The following is a 17101-nucleotide window of genomic DNA, read 5'->3' as shown; positions in this document are numbered from 1 at the left end:
CTGAGGCAGAGAGCCCACACGAGCTCAATGGTGCTCACAGGAGAATTCAGAGTGCTCGCGTTCTCAGTTTCTCCTGTCTCTCATTCCCGTCTTGACCCCTTCTAGCCTCTTCTCCTGCCTTCCTTCAATCCATACAAAACCTTTTTAAATCCCTCCTTCCTTCATGTCGTTCCTAGCTTGCTTGCTTGCTTGCTTCCTTCCTTCCTTTCATTCTTCCTTCGTCCTTTCCTTCCACACTTCCTTCCACCCTTCCTTCCCTCCCTCCCTCCAGCCTGCCTTCTGCAAGTCCTTCCCCAAGCCCTGATGCCCTGCCACACCTCCACCCTTCCCTTCCCTTCCACTCAGCCTTAATGGCTTCCTTCCCTCCTTCTTGCCCTGCTTATCGCTTCCTCCTCTGCTCTGCTCTGCTCTGCTCTGCTCTGCTCACCTTCCTTCCTTCCTTCGCTCACCCCTCATTCCAGTTCTGCCTTCCGGCCCTCTCTACCTCCCTTCCACATGCTCCTGTTCCTCAGGCAAGCCTGCCGGGCAGGCTCCAGATGAAGATGAAGACCTCCGCTGGGCAGCCTGCACAGGGCCAGCAGCTGCGCTCCTGCTCACAACAAGGGGCTCCTTGCCTGCCCCAAGAAGTCCCAGGGCTTTGGACACCAGCACCTCCCTCTTGCCACGGGACCTCTCCACAAGGACCACGTCCCAGGCAGCGCAGACCACTTACCTTTTTCTTCTTTCACCTGAGCTACAAAAGGAAGGGAAAAGGCACTTAGCAAAGACAAGGCGCTGCGCCTCAGAGCCCGCCACGTCTCCCCACACAGGCCTTTGCTGACTTCTCCCTTCCCCTTGCTGCAGCTCTCTTCCCGGTCCGCGTTGTGCACCCCGGGGACCCCAGGAGCAACCTCTCAGCCTAGGGCCCAAGCAGAACCTTTGACGTAATGGCCTTCCCTTTCTACTGGGCCTTGATGATCACAGCATGATGTGTCCCTGCACAGCTGGGGGAGGCCAGGAGGCTTTCCTGAGCTCAGCAGGTGCCCCAAGACATCCCAGCAGTTCATGGTCGCCAAAGAAGTATCAGAAAGGAAAGGCCACTTACTGTGTTCTTTCTGCAGTCGGTCTGTGAAAGGCAAAGGGAAGTGGAAAGGAGAGAGAGAGGTGTGAGTCTTTTGGCAAGAGAGCCTTCTGAAGAATGTCAGCTCTTATGGCTTCCAGCCCCTGCTGCCTGCTCAGTCCACCTTGCCAGGGCTGCCGCGGCAGCAGAGGGCAGGAGGGCAAGGGACACCTTGGGAGGCAAGCAGCAGGCTTCCTTCCTGGCCGCCCGGGTGAAGGGCTGGCCCCACGGACACACAGCGCTCCCCATTCCCACCTTCCCCGCCAGCAACAAGGAGCCTCTCTCACACGCCAGGAAGCACTCACCTGCCTGTGCTTGCAGTTGCCCTGCAAAAGAAAGCAGAAGGGCCGTTACAAACTGCAGGGGGAGGCATTGCACACAGCGCTGGGCGAGTACCCTGGTCGGGTTCTGATTCTTGGGAGAAGGCAGCAGCCTTCGGCAACCAGTGCAGCACTGTGCTGCTGTGCAGCCCTGCCCTGGGAAGACGCTTGGCACCTGGGCTCACACAGCTAAACAAAGGCCAGCGCTGTGCATGCCCTACCTGAGGCAGAGAGCCCACACGAGCTCAGTGGTGCTCACAGGAGAATTCAGAGTGCTCGCGTTCTCAGTTTCTCCTGTCTCTCATTCCCGTCTTGACCCCTTCTAGCCTCTTCTCCTGCCTTCCTTCAATCCATACAAAACCTTTTCAAATCCCTCCTTCCTTCATGTCGTTCCTAGCTTGCTTGCTTGCTTCCTTCCTTCCTTTCATTCTTCCTTCGTCCTTTCCTTCCACACTTCCTTCCACCCTTCCTTCCCTCCCTCCCTCCAGCCTGCCTTCTGCAAGTCCTTCCCCAAGCCCTGATGCCCTGCCACACCTCCACCCTTCCCTTCCCTTCCACTCAGCCTTAATGGCTTCCTTCCCTCCTTCTTGCCCTGCTTATCGCTTCCTCCTCTGCTCTGCTCTGCTCTGCTCTGCTCTGCTCTGCTCACCTTCCTTCCTTCCTTCGCTCACCCCTCATTCCAGTTCTGCCTTCCGGCCCTCTCTACCTCCCTTCCACATGCTCCTGTTCCTCAGGCAAGCCTGCCGGGCAGGCTCCAGATGAAGATGAAGACCTCTGCTGGGCAGCCTGCACAGGGCCAGCAGCTGCGCTCCTGCTCACAACAAGGGGCTCCTTGCCTGCCCCAAGAAGTCCCAGGGCTTTGGACACCAGCACCTCCCTCTTGCCACGGGACCTCTCCACAAGGACCACGTCCCAGGCAGCGCAGACCACTTACCTTTTTCTTCTTTCACCTGAGCTACAAAAGGAAGGGAAAAGGCACTTAGCAAAGACAAGGCGCTGCGCCTCAGAGCCCGCCACGTCTCCCCACCCAGGCGTTTGCTGACTTCTCCCTTCCCCTTGCTGCAGCTCTCTTCCCGGTCCGCGTTGTGCACCCCGGGGACCCCAGGAGCAACCTCTCAGCCTAGGGCCCAAGCAGATCCTTTGACGTAATGGCCTTCCCTTTCTACAGGGCCTTGATGATCACAGCATGATGTGTCCCTGCACAACTGGGGGAGGCCAGGAGGCTTTCCTGAGCTCAGCAGGTGCCCCAAGACATCCCAGCAGTTCCTGGTCGCCAAAGAAGTATCAGAAAGGAAAGGCCACTTACTGTGTTCTTTCTTCAGTCGGTCTGTAAAAGGCAAAGGGAAGTGGAAAGGAGAGAGAGAGAGAGAGGTGTGAGTCTTCTGGCAAGAGAGCCTTCTGAAGAATGTCAGCTCTTACGGCTTCCAGCCCCTGCTGCCTGCTCAGTCCACCTTGCCAGGGCTGCCGCGGCAGCAGAGGGCAGGAGGGCAAGGGACACCTTGGGAGGCAAGCAGCAGGCTTCCTTCCTGGCCGCCCGGGTGAAGGGCTGGCCCCACGGACACACAGCGCTCCCCATTCCCACCTTCCCCGCCAGCAACAAGGAGCCTCTCTCACACGCCAGGAAGCACTCACCTGCCTGTGCTTGCAGTTGCCCTGCAAAAGAAAGCAGAAGGGCCGTTACAAACTGCAGGGGGAGGCATTGCACACAGCGCTGGGCGAGTACCCTGGTCGGGTTCTGATTCTTGGGAGAAGGCAGCAGCCTTCGGCAACCAGTGCAGCACTGTGCTGCTGTGCAGCCCTGCCCTGGGAAGACGCTTGGCACCTGGGCTCACACAGCTAAACAAAGGCCAGCGCTGTGCATGCCCTACCTGAGGCAGAGAGCCCACACGAGCTCAATGGTGCTCACAGGAGAATTCAGAGTGCTCGCGTTCTCAGTTTCTCCTGTCTCTCATTCCCGTCTTGACCCCTTCTAGCCTCTTCTCCTGCCTTCCTTCAATCCATACAAAACCTTTTTAAATCCCTCCTTCCTTCATGTCGTTCCTAGCTTGCTTGCTTGCTTGCTTCCTTCCTTCCTTTCATTCTTCCTTCGTCCTTTCCTTCCACACTTCCTTCCACCCTTCCTTCCCTCCCTCCCTCCAGCCTGCCTTCTGCAAGTCCTTCCCCAAGCCCTGATGCCCTGCCACACCTCCACCCTTCCCTTCCCTTCCACTCAGCCTTAATGGCTTCCTTCCCTCCTTCTTGCCCTGCTTATCGCTTCCTCCTCTGCTCTGCTCTGCTCTGCTCTGCTCACCTTCCTTCCTTCCTTCGCTCACCCCTCATTCCAGTTCTGCCTTCCGGCCCTCTCTACCTCCCTTCCACATGCTCCTGTTCCTCAGGCAAGCCTGCCGGGCAGGCTCCAGATGAAGATGAAGACCTCTGCTGGGCAGCCTGCACAGGGCCAGCAGCTGCGCTCCTGCTCACAACAAGGGGCTCCTTGCCTGCCCCAAGAAGTCCCAGGGCTTTGGACACCAGCACCTCCCTCTTGCCACGGGACCTCTCCACAAGGACCACGTCCCAGGCAGCGCAGACCACTTACCTTTTTCTTCTTTCACCTGAGCTACAAAAGGAAGGGAAAAGGCACTTAGCAAAGACAAGGCGCTGCGCCTCAGAGCCCGCCACGTCTCCCCACACAGGCCTTTGCTGACTTCTCCCTTCCCCTTGCTGCAGCTCTCTTCCCGGTCCGCGTTGTGCACCCCGGGGACCCCAGGAGCAACCTCTCAGCCTAGGGCCCAAGCAGATCCTTTGACGTAATGGCCTTCCCTTTCTACAGGGCCTTGATGATCACAGCATGATGTGTCCCTGCACAACTGGGGGAGGCCAGGAGGCTTTCCTGAGCTCAGCAGGTGCCCCAAGACATCCCAGCAGTTCCTGGTCGCCAAAGAAGTATCAGAAAGGAAAGGCCACTTACTGTGTTCTTTCTTCAGTCGGTCTGTAAAAGGCAAAGGGAAGTGGAAAGGAGAGAGAGAGAGAGGTGTGAGTCTTCTGGCAAGAGAGCCTTCTGAAGAATGTCAGCTCTTATGGCTTCCAGCCCCTGCTGCCTGCTCAGTCCACCTTGCCAGAAGTGCCGCGGCAGCAGAGGGCAGGAGGGCAAGGGACACCTTGGGAGGCAAGCAGCAGGCTTCCTTCCTGGCCGCCCGGGTGAAGGGCTGGCCCCACGGACACACAGCGCTCCCCATTCCCACCTTCCCCGCCAGCAACAAGGAGCCTCTCTCACACGCCAGGAAGCACTCACCTGCCTGTGCTTGCAGTTGCCCTGCAAAAGAAAGCAGAAGGGCCGTTACAAACTGCAGGGGGAGGCATTGCACACAGCGCTGGGCGAGTACCCTGGTCGGGTTCTGATTCTTGGGAGAAGGCAGCAGCCTTCGGCAACCAGTGCAGCACTGTGCTGCTGTGCAGCCCTGCCCTGGGAAGACGCTTGGCACCTGGGCTCACACAGCTAAACAAAGGCCAGCGCTGTGCATGCCCTACCTGAGGCAGAGAGCCCACACGAGCTCAATGGTGCTCACAGGAGAATTCAGAGTGCTCGCGTTCTCAGTTTCTCCTGTCTCTCATTCCCGTCTTGACCCCTTCTAGCCTCTTCTCCTGCCTTCCTTCAATCCATACAAAACCTTTTTAAATCCCTCCTTCCTTCATGTCGTTCCTAGCTTGCTTGCTTGCTTGCTTCCTTCCTTCCTTTCATTCTTCCTTCGTCCTTTCCTTCCACACTTCCTTCCACCCTTCCTTCCCTCCCTCCCTCCAGCCTGCCTTCTGCAAGTCCTTCCCCAAGCCCTGATGCCCTGCCACACCTCCACCCTTCCCTTCCCTTCCACTCAGCCTTAATGGCTTCCTTCCCTCCTTCTTGCCCTGCTTATCGCTTCCTCCTCTGCTCTGCTCTGCTCTGCTCTGCTCTGCTCACCTTCCTTCCTTCCTTCGCTCACCCCTCATTCCAGTTCTGCCTTCCGGCCCTCTCTACCTCCCTTCCACATGCTCCTGTTCCTCAGGCAAGCCTGCCGGGCAGGCTCCAGATGAAGATGAAGACCTCCGCTGGGCAGCCTGCACAGGGCCAGCAGCTGCGCTCCTGCTCACAACAAGGGGCTCCTTGCCTGCCCCAAGAAGTCCCAGGGCTTTGGACACCAGCACCTCCCTCTTGCCATGGGACCTCTCCACAAGGACCACGTCCCAGGCAGCGCAGACCACTTACCCTTTTCTTCTTTCCCCTGAGCTACAAAAGGAAGGGAAAAGGCACTTAGCAAAGACAAGGCACTGCGCCTCAGAGCCCGCCACGTCTCCCCACCCAGGCGTTTGCTGACTTCTCCTTTCCCCTTGCTGCAGCTCTCTTCCCGGTCCGCGTTGTGCGCCCCGGGGACCCCAGGAGCAACCTCTCAGCCTAGGGCCCAAGCAGATCCTTTGACGTAATGGCCTTCCCTTTCTACAGGGCCTTGATGATCACAGCATGATGTGTCCCTGCACAACTGGGGGAGGCCAGGAGGCTTTCCTGAGCTCAGCAGGTGCCCCAAGACATCCCAGCAGTTCATGGTCGCCAAACAAGTATCAGTATGAAAGGCCACTTACTGTGTTCTTTCTGCAGTCGGTCTGTAAAAGGCAAAGGGAAGTGGAAAGGAGAGAGAGAGGTGTGAGTCTTTTGGCAAGAGAGCCTTCTGAAGAATGTCAGCTCTTACGGCTTCCAGCCCCTGCTGCCTGCTCAGTCCACCTTGCCAGGGCTGCCGCGGCAGCAGAGGGCAGGAGGGCAAGGGACACCTTGGGAGGCAAGCAGCAGGCTTCCTTCCTGGCCGCCCGGGTGAAGGGCTGGCCCCACGGACACACAGCGCTCCCCATTCCCACCTTCCCCGCCAGCAACAAGGAGCCTCTCTCACACGCCAGGAAGCACTCACCTGCCTGTGCTTGCAGTTGCCCTGCAAAAGAAAGCAGAAGGGCCGTTACAAACTGCAGGGGGAGGCATTGCACACAGCGCTGGGCGAGTACCCTGGTCGGGTTCTGATTCTTGGGAGAAGGCAGCAGCCTTCGGCAACCAGTGCAGCACTGTGCTGCTGTGCAGCCCTGCCCTGGGAAGACGCTTGGCACCTGGGCTCACACAGCTAAACAAAGGCCAGCGCTGTGCATGCCCTACCTGAGGCAGAGAGCCCACACGAGCTCAATGGTGCTCACAGGAGAATTCAGAGTGCTCGCGTTCTCAGTTTCTCCTGTCTCTCATTCCCGTCTTGACCCCTTCTAGCCTCTTCTCCTGCCTTCCTTCAATCCATACAAAACCTTTTTAAATCCCTCCTTCCTTCATGTCGTTCCTAGCTTGCTTGCTTGCTTGCTTGCTTCCTTCCTTCCTTTCATTCTTCCTTCGTCCTTTCCTTCCACACTTCCTTCCACCCTTCCTTCCCTCCCTCCCTCCAGCCTGCCTTCTGCAAGTCCTTCCCCAAGCCCTGATGCCCTGCCACACCTCCACCCTTCCCTTCCCTTCCACTCAGCCTTAATGGCTTCCTTCCCTCCTTCTTGCCCTGCTTATCGCTTCCTCCTCTGCTCTGCTCTGCTCTGCTCTGCTCTGTTCTGCTCACCTTCCTTCCTTCCTTCGCTCACCCCTCATTCCAGTTCTGCCTTCCGGCCCTCTCTACCTCCCTTCCACATGCTCCTGTTCCTCAGGCAAGCCTGCCGGGCAGGCTCCAGATGAAGATGAAGACCTCCGCTGGGCAGCCTGCACAGGGCCAGCAGCTGCGCTCCTGCTCACAACAAGGGGCTCCTTGCCTGCCCCAAGAAGACCCAGGGCTTTGGACACCAGCACCTCCCTCTTGCCACGGGACCTCTCCACAAGGACCACGTCCCAGGCAGCGCAGACCACTTACCCTTTTCTTCTTTCCCCTGAGCTACAAAAGGAAGGGAAAAGGCACTTAGCAAAGACAAGGCGCTGCGCCTCAGAGCCCGCCACGTCTCCCCACCCAGGCGTTTGCTGACTTCTCCCTTCCCCTTGCTGCAGCTCTCTTCCCGGTCCGCGTTGTGCACCCCGGGGACCCCAGGAGCAACCTCTCAGCCTAGGGCCCAAGCAGATCCTTTGACGTAATGGCCTTCCCTTTCTAAAGGGCCTTGATGATCACAGCATGATGTGTCCCTGCACAGCTGGGGGAGGCCAGGAGGCTTTCCTGAGCTCAGCAGGTGCCCCAAGACATCCCAGCAGTTCATGGTCGCCAAAGAAGTATCAGAAAGGAAAGGCCACTTACTGTGTTCTTTCTGCCGTCGGTCTGTAAAAGGCAAAGGGAAGTGGAAAGGAGAGAGAGAGGTGTGAGTCTTCTGGCAAGAGAGCCTTCTGAAGAATGTCAGCTCTTACGGCTTCCAGCCCCTGCTGCCTGCTCAGTCCACCTTGCCAGGGCTGCCGCGGCAGCAGAGGGCAGGAGGGCAAGGGACACCTTGGGAGGCAAGCAGCAGGCTTCCTTCCTGGCCGCCCGGGTGAAGGGCTGGCCCCACGGACACACAGCGCTCCCCATTCCCACCTTCCCCGCCAGCAACAAGGAGCCTCTCTCACACGCCAGGAAGCACTCACCTGCCTGTGCTTGCAGTTGCCCTGCAAAAGAAAGCAGAAGGGCCGTTACAAACTGCAGGGGGAGGCATTGCACACAGCGCTGGGCGAGTACCCTGGTCGGGTTCTGATTCTTGGGAGAAGGCAGCAGCCTTCGGCAACCAGTGCAGCACTGTGCTGCTGTGCAGCCCTGCCCTGGGAAGACGCTTGGCACCTGGGCTCACACAGCTAAACAAAGGCCAGCGCTGTGCATGCCCTACCTGAGGCAGAGAGCCCACACGAGCTCAATGGTGCTCACAGGAGAATTCAGAGTGCTCGCGTTCTCAGTTTCTCCTGTCTCTCATTCCCGTCTTGACCCCTTCTAGCCTCTTCTCCTGCCTTCCTTCAATCCATACAAAACCTTTTTAAATCCCTCCTTCCTTCATGTCGTTCCTAGCTTGCTTGCTTGCTTGCTTCCTTCCTTCCTTTCATTCTTCCTTCGTCCTTTCCTTCCACACTTCCTTCCACCCTTCCTTCCCTCCCTCCCTCCAGCCTGCCTTCTGCAAGTCCTTCCCCAAGCCCTGATGCCCTGCCACACCTCCACCCTTCCCTTCCCTTCCACTCAGCCTTAATGGCTTCCTTCCCTCCTTCTTGCCCTGCTTATCGCTTCCTCCTCTGCTCTGCTCTGCTCTGCTCTGCTCACCTTCCTTCCTTCCTTCGCTCACCCCTCATTCCAGTTCTGCCTTCCGGCCCTCTCTACCTCCCTTCCACATGCTCCTGTTCCTCAGGCAAGCCTGCCGGGCAGGCTCCAGATGAAGATGAAGACCTCCGCTGGGCAGCCTGCACAGGGCCAGCAGCTGCGCTCCTGCTCACAACAAGGGGCTCCTTGCCTGCCCCAAGAAGTCCCAGGGCTTTGGACACCAGCACCTCCTTCTTGCCACGGGACCTCTCCACAAGGACCACGTCCCAGGCAGCGCAGACCACTTACCCTTTTCTTCTTTCCCCTGAGCTACAAAAGGAAGGGAAAAGGCACTTAGCAAAGACAAGGCACTGCGCCTCAGAGCCCGCCACGTCTCCCCACCCAGGCGTTTGCTGACTTCTCCTTTCCCCTTGCTGCAGCTCTCTTCCCGGTCCGCGTTGTGCGCCCCGGGGACCCCAGGAGCAACCTCTCAGCCTAGGGCCCAAGCAGATCCTTTGACGTAATGGCCTTCCCTTTCTACAGGGCCTTGATGATCACAGCATGATGTGTCCCTGCACAACTGGGGGAGGCCAGGAGGCTTTCCTGAGCTCAGCAGGTGCCCCAAGACATCCCAGCAGTTCATGGTCGCCAAACAAGTATCAGAAAGGAAAGGCCACTTACTGTGTTCTTTCTGCAGTCGGTCTGTAAAAGGCAAAGGGAAGTGGAAAGGAGAGAGAGAGGTGTGAGTCTTCTGGCAAGAGAGCCTTCTGAAGAATGTCAGCTCTTACGGCTTCCAGCCCCTGCTGCCTGCTCAGTCCACCTTGCCAGGGCTGCCGCGGCAGCAGAGGGCAGGAGGGCAAGGGACACCTTGGGAGGCAAGCAGCAGGCTTCCTTCCTGGCCGCCCGGGTGAAGGGCTGGCCCCACGGACACACAGCGCTCCCCATTCCCACCTTCCCCGCCAGCAACAAGGAGCCTCTCTCACACGCCAGGAAGCACTCACCTGCCTGTGCTTGCAGTTGCCCTGCAAAAGAAAGCAGAAGGGCCGTTACAAACTGCAGGGGGAGGCATTGCACACAGCGCTGGGCGAGTACCCTGGTCGGGTTCTGATTCTTGGGAGAAGGCAGCAGCCTTCGGCAACCAGTGCAGCACTGTGCTGCTGTGCAGCCCTGCCCTGGGAAGACGCTTGGCACCTGGGCTCACACAGCTAAACAAAGGCCAGCGCTGTGCATGCCCTACCTGAGGCAGAGAGCCCACACGAGCTCAATGGTGCTCACAGGAGAATTCAGAGTGCTCGCGTTCTCAGTTTCTCCTGTCTCTCATTCCCGTCTTGACCCCTTCTAGCCTCTTCTCCTGCCTTCCTTCAATCCATACAAAACCTTTTCAAATCCCTCCTTCCTTCATGTCGTTCCTAGCTTGCTTGCTTGCTTGCTTCCTTCCTTCCTTTCATTCTTCCTTCGTCCTTTCCTTCCACACTTCCTTCCACCCTTCCTTCCCTCCCTCCCTCCAGCCTGCCTTCTGCAAGTCCTTCCCCAAGCCCTGATGCCCTGCCACACCTCCACCCTTCCCTTCCCTTCCACTCAGCCTTAATGGCTTCCTTCCCTCCTTCTTGCCCTGCTTATCGCTTCCTCCTCTGCTCTGCTCTGCTCTGCTCTGCTCACCTTCCTTCCTTCCTTCGCTCACCCCTCATTCCAGTTCTGCCTTCCGGCCCTCTCTACCTCCCTTCCACATGCTCCTGTTCCTCAGGCAAGCCTGCCGGGCAGGCTCCAGATGAAGATGAAGACCTCCGCTGGGCAGCCTGCACAGGGCCAGCAGCTGCGCTCCTGCTCACAACAAGGGGCTCCTTGCCTGCCCCAAGAAGTCCCAGGGCTTTGGACACCAGCACCTCCTTCTTGCCACGGGACCTCTCCACAAGGACCACGTCCCAGGCAGCGCAGACCACTTACCCTTTTCTTCTTTCCCCTGAGCTACAAAAGGAAGGGAAAAGGCACTTAGCAAAGACAAGGCACTGCGCCTCAGAGCCCGCCACGTCTCCCCACCCAGGCGTTTGCTGACTTCTCCTTTCCCCTTGCTGCAGCTCTCTTCCCGGTCCGCGTTGTGCGCCCCGGGGACCCCAGGAGCAACCTCTCAGCCTAGGGCCCAAGCAGATCCTTTGACGTAATGGCCTTCCCTTTCTACAGGGCCTTGATGATCACAGCATGATGTGTCCCTGCACAACTGGGGGAGGCCAGGAGGCTTTCCTGAGCTCAGCAGGTGCCCCAAGACATCCCAGCAGTTCATGGTCGCCAAACAAGTATCAGTATGAAAGGCCACTTACTGTGTTCTTTCTGCAGTCGGTCTGTAAAAGGCAAAGGGAAGTGGAAAGGAGAGAGAGAGGTGTGAGTCTTCTGGCAAGAGAGCCTTCTGAAGAATGTCAGCTCTTACGGCTTCCAGCCCCTGCTGCCTGCTCAGTCCACCTTGCCAGGGCTGCCGCGGCAGCAGAGGGCAGGAGGGCAAGGGACACCTTGGGAGGCAAGCAGCAGGCTTCCTTCCTGGCCACCCGGGTGAAGGGCTGGCCCCACGGACACACAGCGCTCCCCATTCCCACCTTCCCCGCCAGCAACAAGGAGCCTCTCTCACACGCCAGGAAGCACTCACCTGCCTGTGCTTGCAGTTGCCCTGCAAAAGAAAGCAGAAGGGCCGTTACAAACTGCAGGGGGAGGCATTGCACACAGCGCTGGGCGAGTACCCTGGTCGGGTTCTGATTCTTGGGAGAAGGCAGCAGCCTTCGGCAACCAGTGCAGCACTGTGCTGCTGTGCAGCCCTGCCCTGGGAAGACGCTTGGCACCTGGGCTCACACAGCTAAACAAAGGCCAGCGCTGTGCATGCCCTACCTGAGGCAGAGAGCCCACACGAGCTCAATGGTGCTCACAGGAGAATTCAGAGTGCTCGCGTTCTCAGTTTCTCCTGTCTCTCATTCCCGTCTTGACCCCTTCTAGCCTCTTCTCCTGCCTTCCTTCAATCCATACAAAACCTTTTCAAATCCCTCCTTCCTTCATGTCGTTCCTAGCTTGCTTGCTTGCTTGCTTCCTTCCTTCCTTTCATTCTTCCTTCGTCCTTTCCTTCCACACTTCCTTCCACCCTTCCTTCCCTCCCTCCCTCCAGCCTGCCTTCTGCAAGTCCTTCCCCAAGCCCTGATGCCCTGCCACACCTCCACCCTTCCCTTCCCTTCCACTCAGCCTTAATGGCTTCCTTCCCTCCTTCTTGCCCTGCTTATCGCTTCCTCCTCTGCTCTGCTCTGCTCTGCTCTGCTCACCTTCCTTCCTTCCTTCGCTCACCCCTCATTCCAGTTCTGCCTTCCGGCCCTCTCTACCTCCCTTCCACATGCTCCTGTTCCTCAGGCAAGCCTGCCGGGCAGGCTCCAGATGAAGATGAAGACCTCCGCTGGGCAGCCTGCACAGGGCCAGCAGCTGCGCTCCTGCTCACAACAAGGGGCTCCTTGCCTGCCCCAAGAAGTCCCAGGGCTTTGGACACCAGCACCTCCTTCTTGCCACGGGACCTCTCCACAAGGACCACGTCCCAGGCAGCGCAGACCACTTACCCTTTTCTTCTTTCCCCTGAGCTACAAAAGGAAGGGAAAAGGCACTTAGCAAAGACAAGGCACTGCGCCTCAGAGCCCGCCACGTCTCCCCACCCAGGCGTTTGCTGACTTCTCCTTTCCCCTTGCTGCAGCTCTCTTCCCGGTCCGCGTTGTGCGCCCCGGGGACCCCAGGAGCAACCTCTCAGCCTAGGGCCCAAGCAGATCCTTTGACGTAATGGCCTTCCCTTTCTACAGGGCCTTGATGATCACAGCATGATGTGTCCCTGCACAACTGGGGGAGGCCAGGAGGCTTTCCTGAGCTCAGCAGGTGCCCCAAGACATCCCAGCAGTTCATGGTCGCCAAACAAGTATCAGTATGAAAGGCCACTTACTGTGTTCTTTCTTCAGTCGGTCTGTAAAAGGCAAAGGGAAGTGGAAAGGAGAGAGAGAGGTGTGAGTCTTCTGGCAAGAGAGCCTTCTGAAGAATGTCAGCTCTTACGGCTTCCAGCCCCTGCTGCCTGCTCAGTCCACCTTGCCAGGGCTGCCGCGGCAGCAGAGGGCAGGAGGGCAAGGGACACCTTGGGAGGCAAGCAGCAGGCTTCCTTCCTGGCCGCCCGGGTGAAGGGCTGGCCCCACGGACACACAGCGCTCCCCATTCCCACCTTCCCCGCCAGCAACAAGGAGCCTCTCTCACACGCCAGGAAGCACTCACCTGCCTGTGCTTGCAGTTGCCCTGCAAAAGAAAGCAGAAGGGCCGTTACAAACTGCAGGGGGAGGCATTGCACACAGCGCTGGGCGAGTACCCTGGTCGGGTTCTGATTCTTGGGAGAAGGCAGCAGCCTTCGGCAACCAGTGCAGCACTGTGCTGCTGTGCAGCCCTGCCCTGGGAAGACGCTTGGCACCTGGGCTCACACAGCTAAACAAAGGCCAGCGCTGTGCATGCCCTACCTGAGGCAGAGAGCCCACACGAGCTCAATGGTGCTCACAGGAGAATTCAGAGTGCTCGCGTTCTCAGTTTCTCCTGTCTCTCATTCCCGTCTTGACCCCTTCTAGCCTCTTCTCCTGCCTTCCTTCAATCCAGCCAAAACATTCTTTAAATCCTTCCTTCCTTCCTTCCTTCCTCCCTTCCTCCTCCCACGCTAGGTTTCTCCCTTCTCTCATTCCCCTCTTTACCCCTTCTAGCCTCTTCTGCCTTCCTTCAATGCATCCCAAACCTTTTTATATCCTTCCTTCCTTCATGTTCTTTCCCTTCCTTCCTTCATTCTCTCCTTCCCTTCATCCTTCCTTCCTTCCTACTCCCACGCTGCATGTCTCCCTTCTCTCATTCCCCTCTTGACCCCTTCTAGCCTCAGCTCCTGCCTTCCCTCAAGCCACCCAAAGCCTTTTGGCAGCCCTTCCTTCCTGCCTTCCTTCCTTTCACCCTTCCTTCCCTCCCTCCAGCCTGCCTTCTGCAAGCCCTTCCTCATGCCCTGATGCCCTGCCCCACATCCACCCTTCCCTTCTCTTCCACTCTGCCTTAATGGCTTCCTTCCCTCCTTCTTGCCCTGCTTATCGCTTCCTCAGTCTTCTCTTCTCCAGGCTGGACAGTCCCATCTCTCTCAGCCTTTCATCCTATGAGAGATTCTTTTGATGATTCGAGGCCAGATGATGTAGATCATTTAGAGGCCAGACTCTACCACCACAATTATGAAAATGGCAATAGTAGGCCCAAGCTGGGGATCTTTAATCTCTGACCTAAATCTCAGCCTCGCACGTGGCCAGAGGAGCCAGCCCACCAGAATGCAGAGGTCGTAATGAAGTATGATACGTGAGATCCAAGAATGACCAGGGATACAGTCAGCCCTTGTGAATGGCTCCAGGATGGAGACTCCACACCCCTCTGGGAAGCCTGTTCCAGTGTTCTGTCACCCTCACAGGAATTATTGCCTTCTAATGAGGTACGAATAGGAGTCCTCTGAGTAGGAGTAGTATTAGGAGGAGGAGGAGGAGGAGGAGTATTGCTAGGACTGTGAGATTCCTGTGAGGGCAGGGCTTGCTTTCAACACCCTTCCCAAATGCTGTAAAACCAAAGTCTGAGTTCTCCAGACACTCCACTGCTTTTCACCTGGAACTTCACAACCTCCCTTTGGCTACGGCCATGTGAAATCTCTGCTTCAGTTTGTGTGGAGACCGCGTGGCAGAAGAGAATGGACGACAGGCCGAGACCACGATGTGTCAGAAGGAAAAGGATCACCAGCCAAGGAGACAATTTCTGGGCACGTTTCCTTCCCTCCCATGGGAACTCAAGCATGGCAGGTGTTTGAGCGTGAAGAGAGATCGCAGGAGCACTCCCCTTCTGTCTCATCTCAGCCTTCCATGAATGTGGATTCATGGTGTTCACCAACTCAGTGGTGTTTGTGTCTGCCTCATGTGTCTTCTGCCACCCTGCTCTTCTCCTTCATCATCCTTTTTTGCAAGGTACAAAAGGTGTTTAAGGGCACCACTTGCACAAGCCTCCCCAACAAACAGTTTTGCTGGATGACTGCCGCTCTCCCTTTTTCTCTGTACATCAGAGACTCCTGCCTTGAGGCAGAAGGTTGGACTTTATAGTGAGCCCAGCTAAGGAGCCTCACCCCCAACACTAGCCTTTCTTCCACTTGCTTTGGGGAAAAGGCAAGTCACTCCCATCACAGGGCTGGAGGGGAGCGTCGCTGAGGAGAGCCGGGACTTCAGATTTCTCCTGATGAACATCCCTGAAGAAAGTTGCACGCACCTCCAATGGCTATGCCACTGTCTACCTCACAGCCCAGCTGGCTGCTCCTCCCTGCACGCAGCCCTGAGCCCACTGATGCTACGAAAGAGACCTCATGGCCAAAGACAGGTGTGCTGCGCACTCAGAGGAGTGGTCTTCCCTGTGGCTGAGATTCTGGCCCTCCTTGCCCTGCAATGTCCTCTGAGTGGTGTCCCTGAGCTGTTTCTAGTGACTCCCCCCTCGCTGTTTGGCTGCAATTTGTGCTTTGTTTTGGCTGGTCTCTGCAAAAAGAAAGCCCAAGCACTACAGTAAGCCCTTAGCCACAGCCACCTGGTTTGCAGCCCCCTTTTTTGGTGGCCACAGGAGGGACCCTGACGCTGAGGACAGGGCACGGTCATTGGCAAGCATTCCCCGAGGAGATGATTAATGTTCAGCTCCAGCCATGCCACTTGAATGAGCAACATCAGGAAAAGCCTTGCCTGAGCTCATTTTCACCACTGCACTCTACATCCAACTTTGCACAGCATGGGTGTTGAGGAGCACTTTGGTTATGTCTGCCATGTCCTCATGCCTCTCTCAGGTGCTTTTGGAGGCCTAAATGGCATGAGGTGGGTATGTTTAGAAATCGGAACCTGCTTCTGCTCTGCAAAGCTCTCCTCGGACCAGTGCCTCCTTTCTGTTGTATGCCCTTTCTCAGATGCTACAAATCACTCTGGGAGACCCCTTCGGTTTCTTCAAAGCTTCCTCTGTACTTTGAACTTGCAGGGAAAGCTTCCTATTGCTCTCTATCACCAAATTTTGCTTAGAGGAAACAGCGTGGCATCTGACTTCTTTGCCTTGCCAGCCCTGTCTCCTTTAAACAGAGGTCTTCCCAGCACTCACCTGTGCTCAGAGGCATCCCCTCTCCCTCTTTGGGTGGTGGTCCTCCTCTTCCTGTTTTGTCATCTTCAGGATAAAAAGGGTGAAAGTCTCAGGTGAGCTCCTTCTTGCATTAGTGCTGTGTACACAGATCACTACTAGCAGCATGCCATGCCATATCTGCCCCCTTATGCCCCCAGGGGCTCCTTGGTGATTGCACAGCTCAACAGGGGAGTCAGGAAGGTGTTGCTGGGCACCAGGAAATAAAGTGGCAGGGATGCCTGCTGCTTGGGACCAGTGCCCGAGTGCAAACATCATCTGGTGAGCAAAGACGGAAGCATGCGGGCAGCCTTGGCAGTCATGCGCAAGACTAGAGAACAGCCTGCAAGAGTAGCCCATCCAAAGGTGGGTCCTCCTCTTACTGCAGCATGTTGCGATGGGCAATTGCAGGCAGAAGGGAGAACCAAGAACTTCATGGGGGAGGAGGGGAGAAAGCTTTCATGAAGTTCCCTTCTTCCCAATGAAGTCACTTCACTGCTTAGTTGCTTGCCCTGTGCTGCCTTGTTGCTAAAAGATCTGCTCTGTGATGCTCTTCTCCTTGCTCAAGCAATTTTTGCTCTTTTCATGGCTGTGGTATGCAGCCAGCTGAGGCGAATGACAGATGTTGTTGACAGACCTACTGTCACTATTACTTACCACTTCCCTGTCTTTCTGGTCGTCTTTCCCTGTTGATCTGCTGTGAGTGGAGACTCAGGGCTCTCTCATGTGAGTCCACCCTACCTCCTTGCAGGAGGGAATGTTCTGCTTTATGGATGACATCTGGCCCTCTTTCCATGCAATGTCCTCTGAGCGGTGTCTGTGAGCTGTCTCTGGCAATTCCCCCCCTCCCTGTTTGGCTGTGAGTTGTGCTTTGTTTAGGCTGGTGTCCGGAAAAAGAAAGCCCAAGCACTATGGTAAGGCCTTAGCCACAGCCACCTGGTTTGCAGCCCACCTTTTTGGTTGGCCCCAGGAGCGAGCCTATCGCTGAGGACAGGGCATGCTCATTGGCAAGCCTTCCCCAAGGAGGTGACTGATGTTCACCTCCAGCCATGCCACTTGAACGAGCAACGACAGGAGAATGGTTCTCCTTAGCTCGTCAGGAGGATGGGAGTGCACTCAATCCAAGGTGTTCTTTCTCAACCTGGGCAGCGTGACAGCCTGCACTGCTACAGCATGTGATGATCATTCCATTCATTTGTGGTGCAGGAGGGCAGGGCAACAGCGTGACTGGCCCTCTTCTCCTTCAACTTCAACATGTGAGCCCGACTTTTGCAGGCCTTCCATTGGCAATGGAGAGCAGAGCA

General features: G+C 56.9%; 1 protein-coding gene across 1 annotated transcript in view; it reads right to left on the bottom strand.

The window, feature by feature from the left end:
• Window positions 1–17101, bottom strand: part of LOC136994870 (E3 ubiquitin-protein ligase TRIM39-like) — a 55604-nt gene that overhangs the window by 36654 nt on the left and 1849 nt on the right. The window contains exons 2-18 of the mRNA XM_067314265.1: window positions 15783–15845; window positions 12882–12902; window positions 12191–12211; window positions 11248–11268; window positions 10557–10577; window positions 9614–9634; window positions 8922–8942; window positions 7979–7999; window positions 7287–7307; window positions 6330–6350; window positions 5639–5659; window positions 4691–4711; window positions 3995–4015; window positions 3052–3072; window positions 2354–2374; window positions 1405–1425; window positions 713–733 (exon numbers count right to left, since the gene is read on the bottom strand). Of these exons, the coding sequence (XP_067170366.1) occupies window positions 713–733; window positions 1405–1425; window positions 2354–2374; window positions 3052–3072; window positions 3995–4015; window positions 4691–4711; window positions 5639–5659; window positions 6330–6350; window positions 7287–7307; window positions 7979–7999; window positions 8922–8942; window positions 9614–9634; window positions 10557–10577; window positions 11248–11268; window positions 12191–12211; window positions 12882–12902; window positions 15783–15845 (399 nt within the window). The remainder of the gene's footprint in view (window positions 1–712; window positions 734–1404; window positions 1426–2353; window positions 2375–3051; window positions 3073–3994; window positions 4016–4690; window positions 4712–5638; window positions 5660–6329; window positions 6351–7286; window positions 7308–7978; window positions 8000–8921; window positions 8943–9613; window positions 9635–10556; window positions 10578–11247; window positions 11269–12190; window positions 12212–12881; window positions 12903–15782; window positions 15846–17101) is intronic.

Source organism: Apteryx mantelli, chromosome 34, assembly GCF_036417845.1.
Source record: "Apteryx mantelli isolate bAptMan1 chromosome 34, bAptMan1.hap1, whole genome shotgun sequence".
Classification (NCBI taxonomy): Eukaryota; Metazoa; Chordata; class Aves; order Apterygiformes; family Apterygidae; genus Apteryx; species Apteryx mantelli.
Note: the sequence above shows the minus strand (reverse complement) of the source record. Positions and strands in the feature narration are given on the sequence as shown.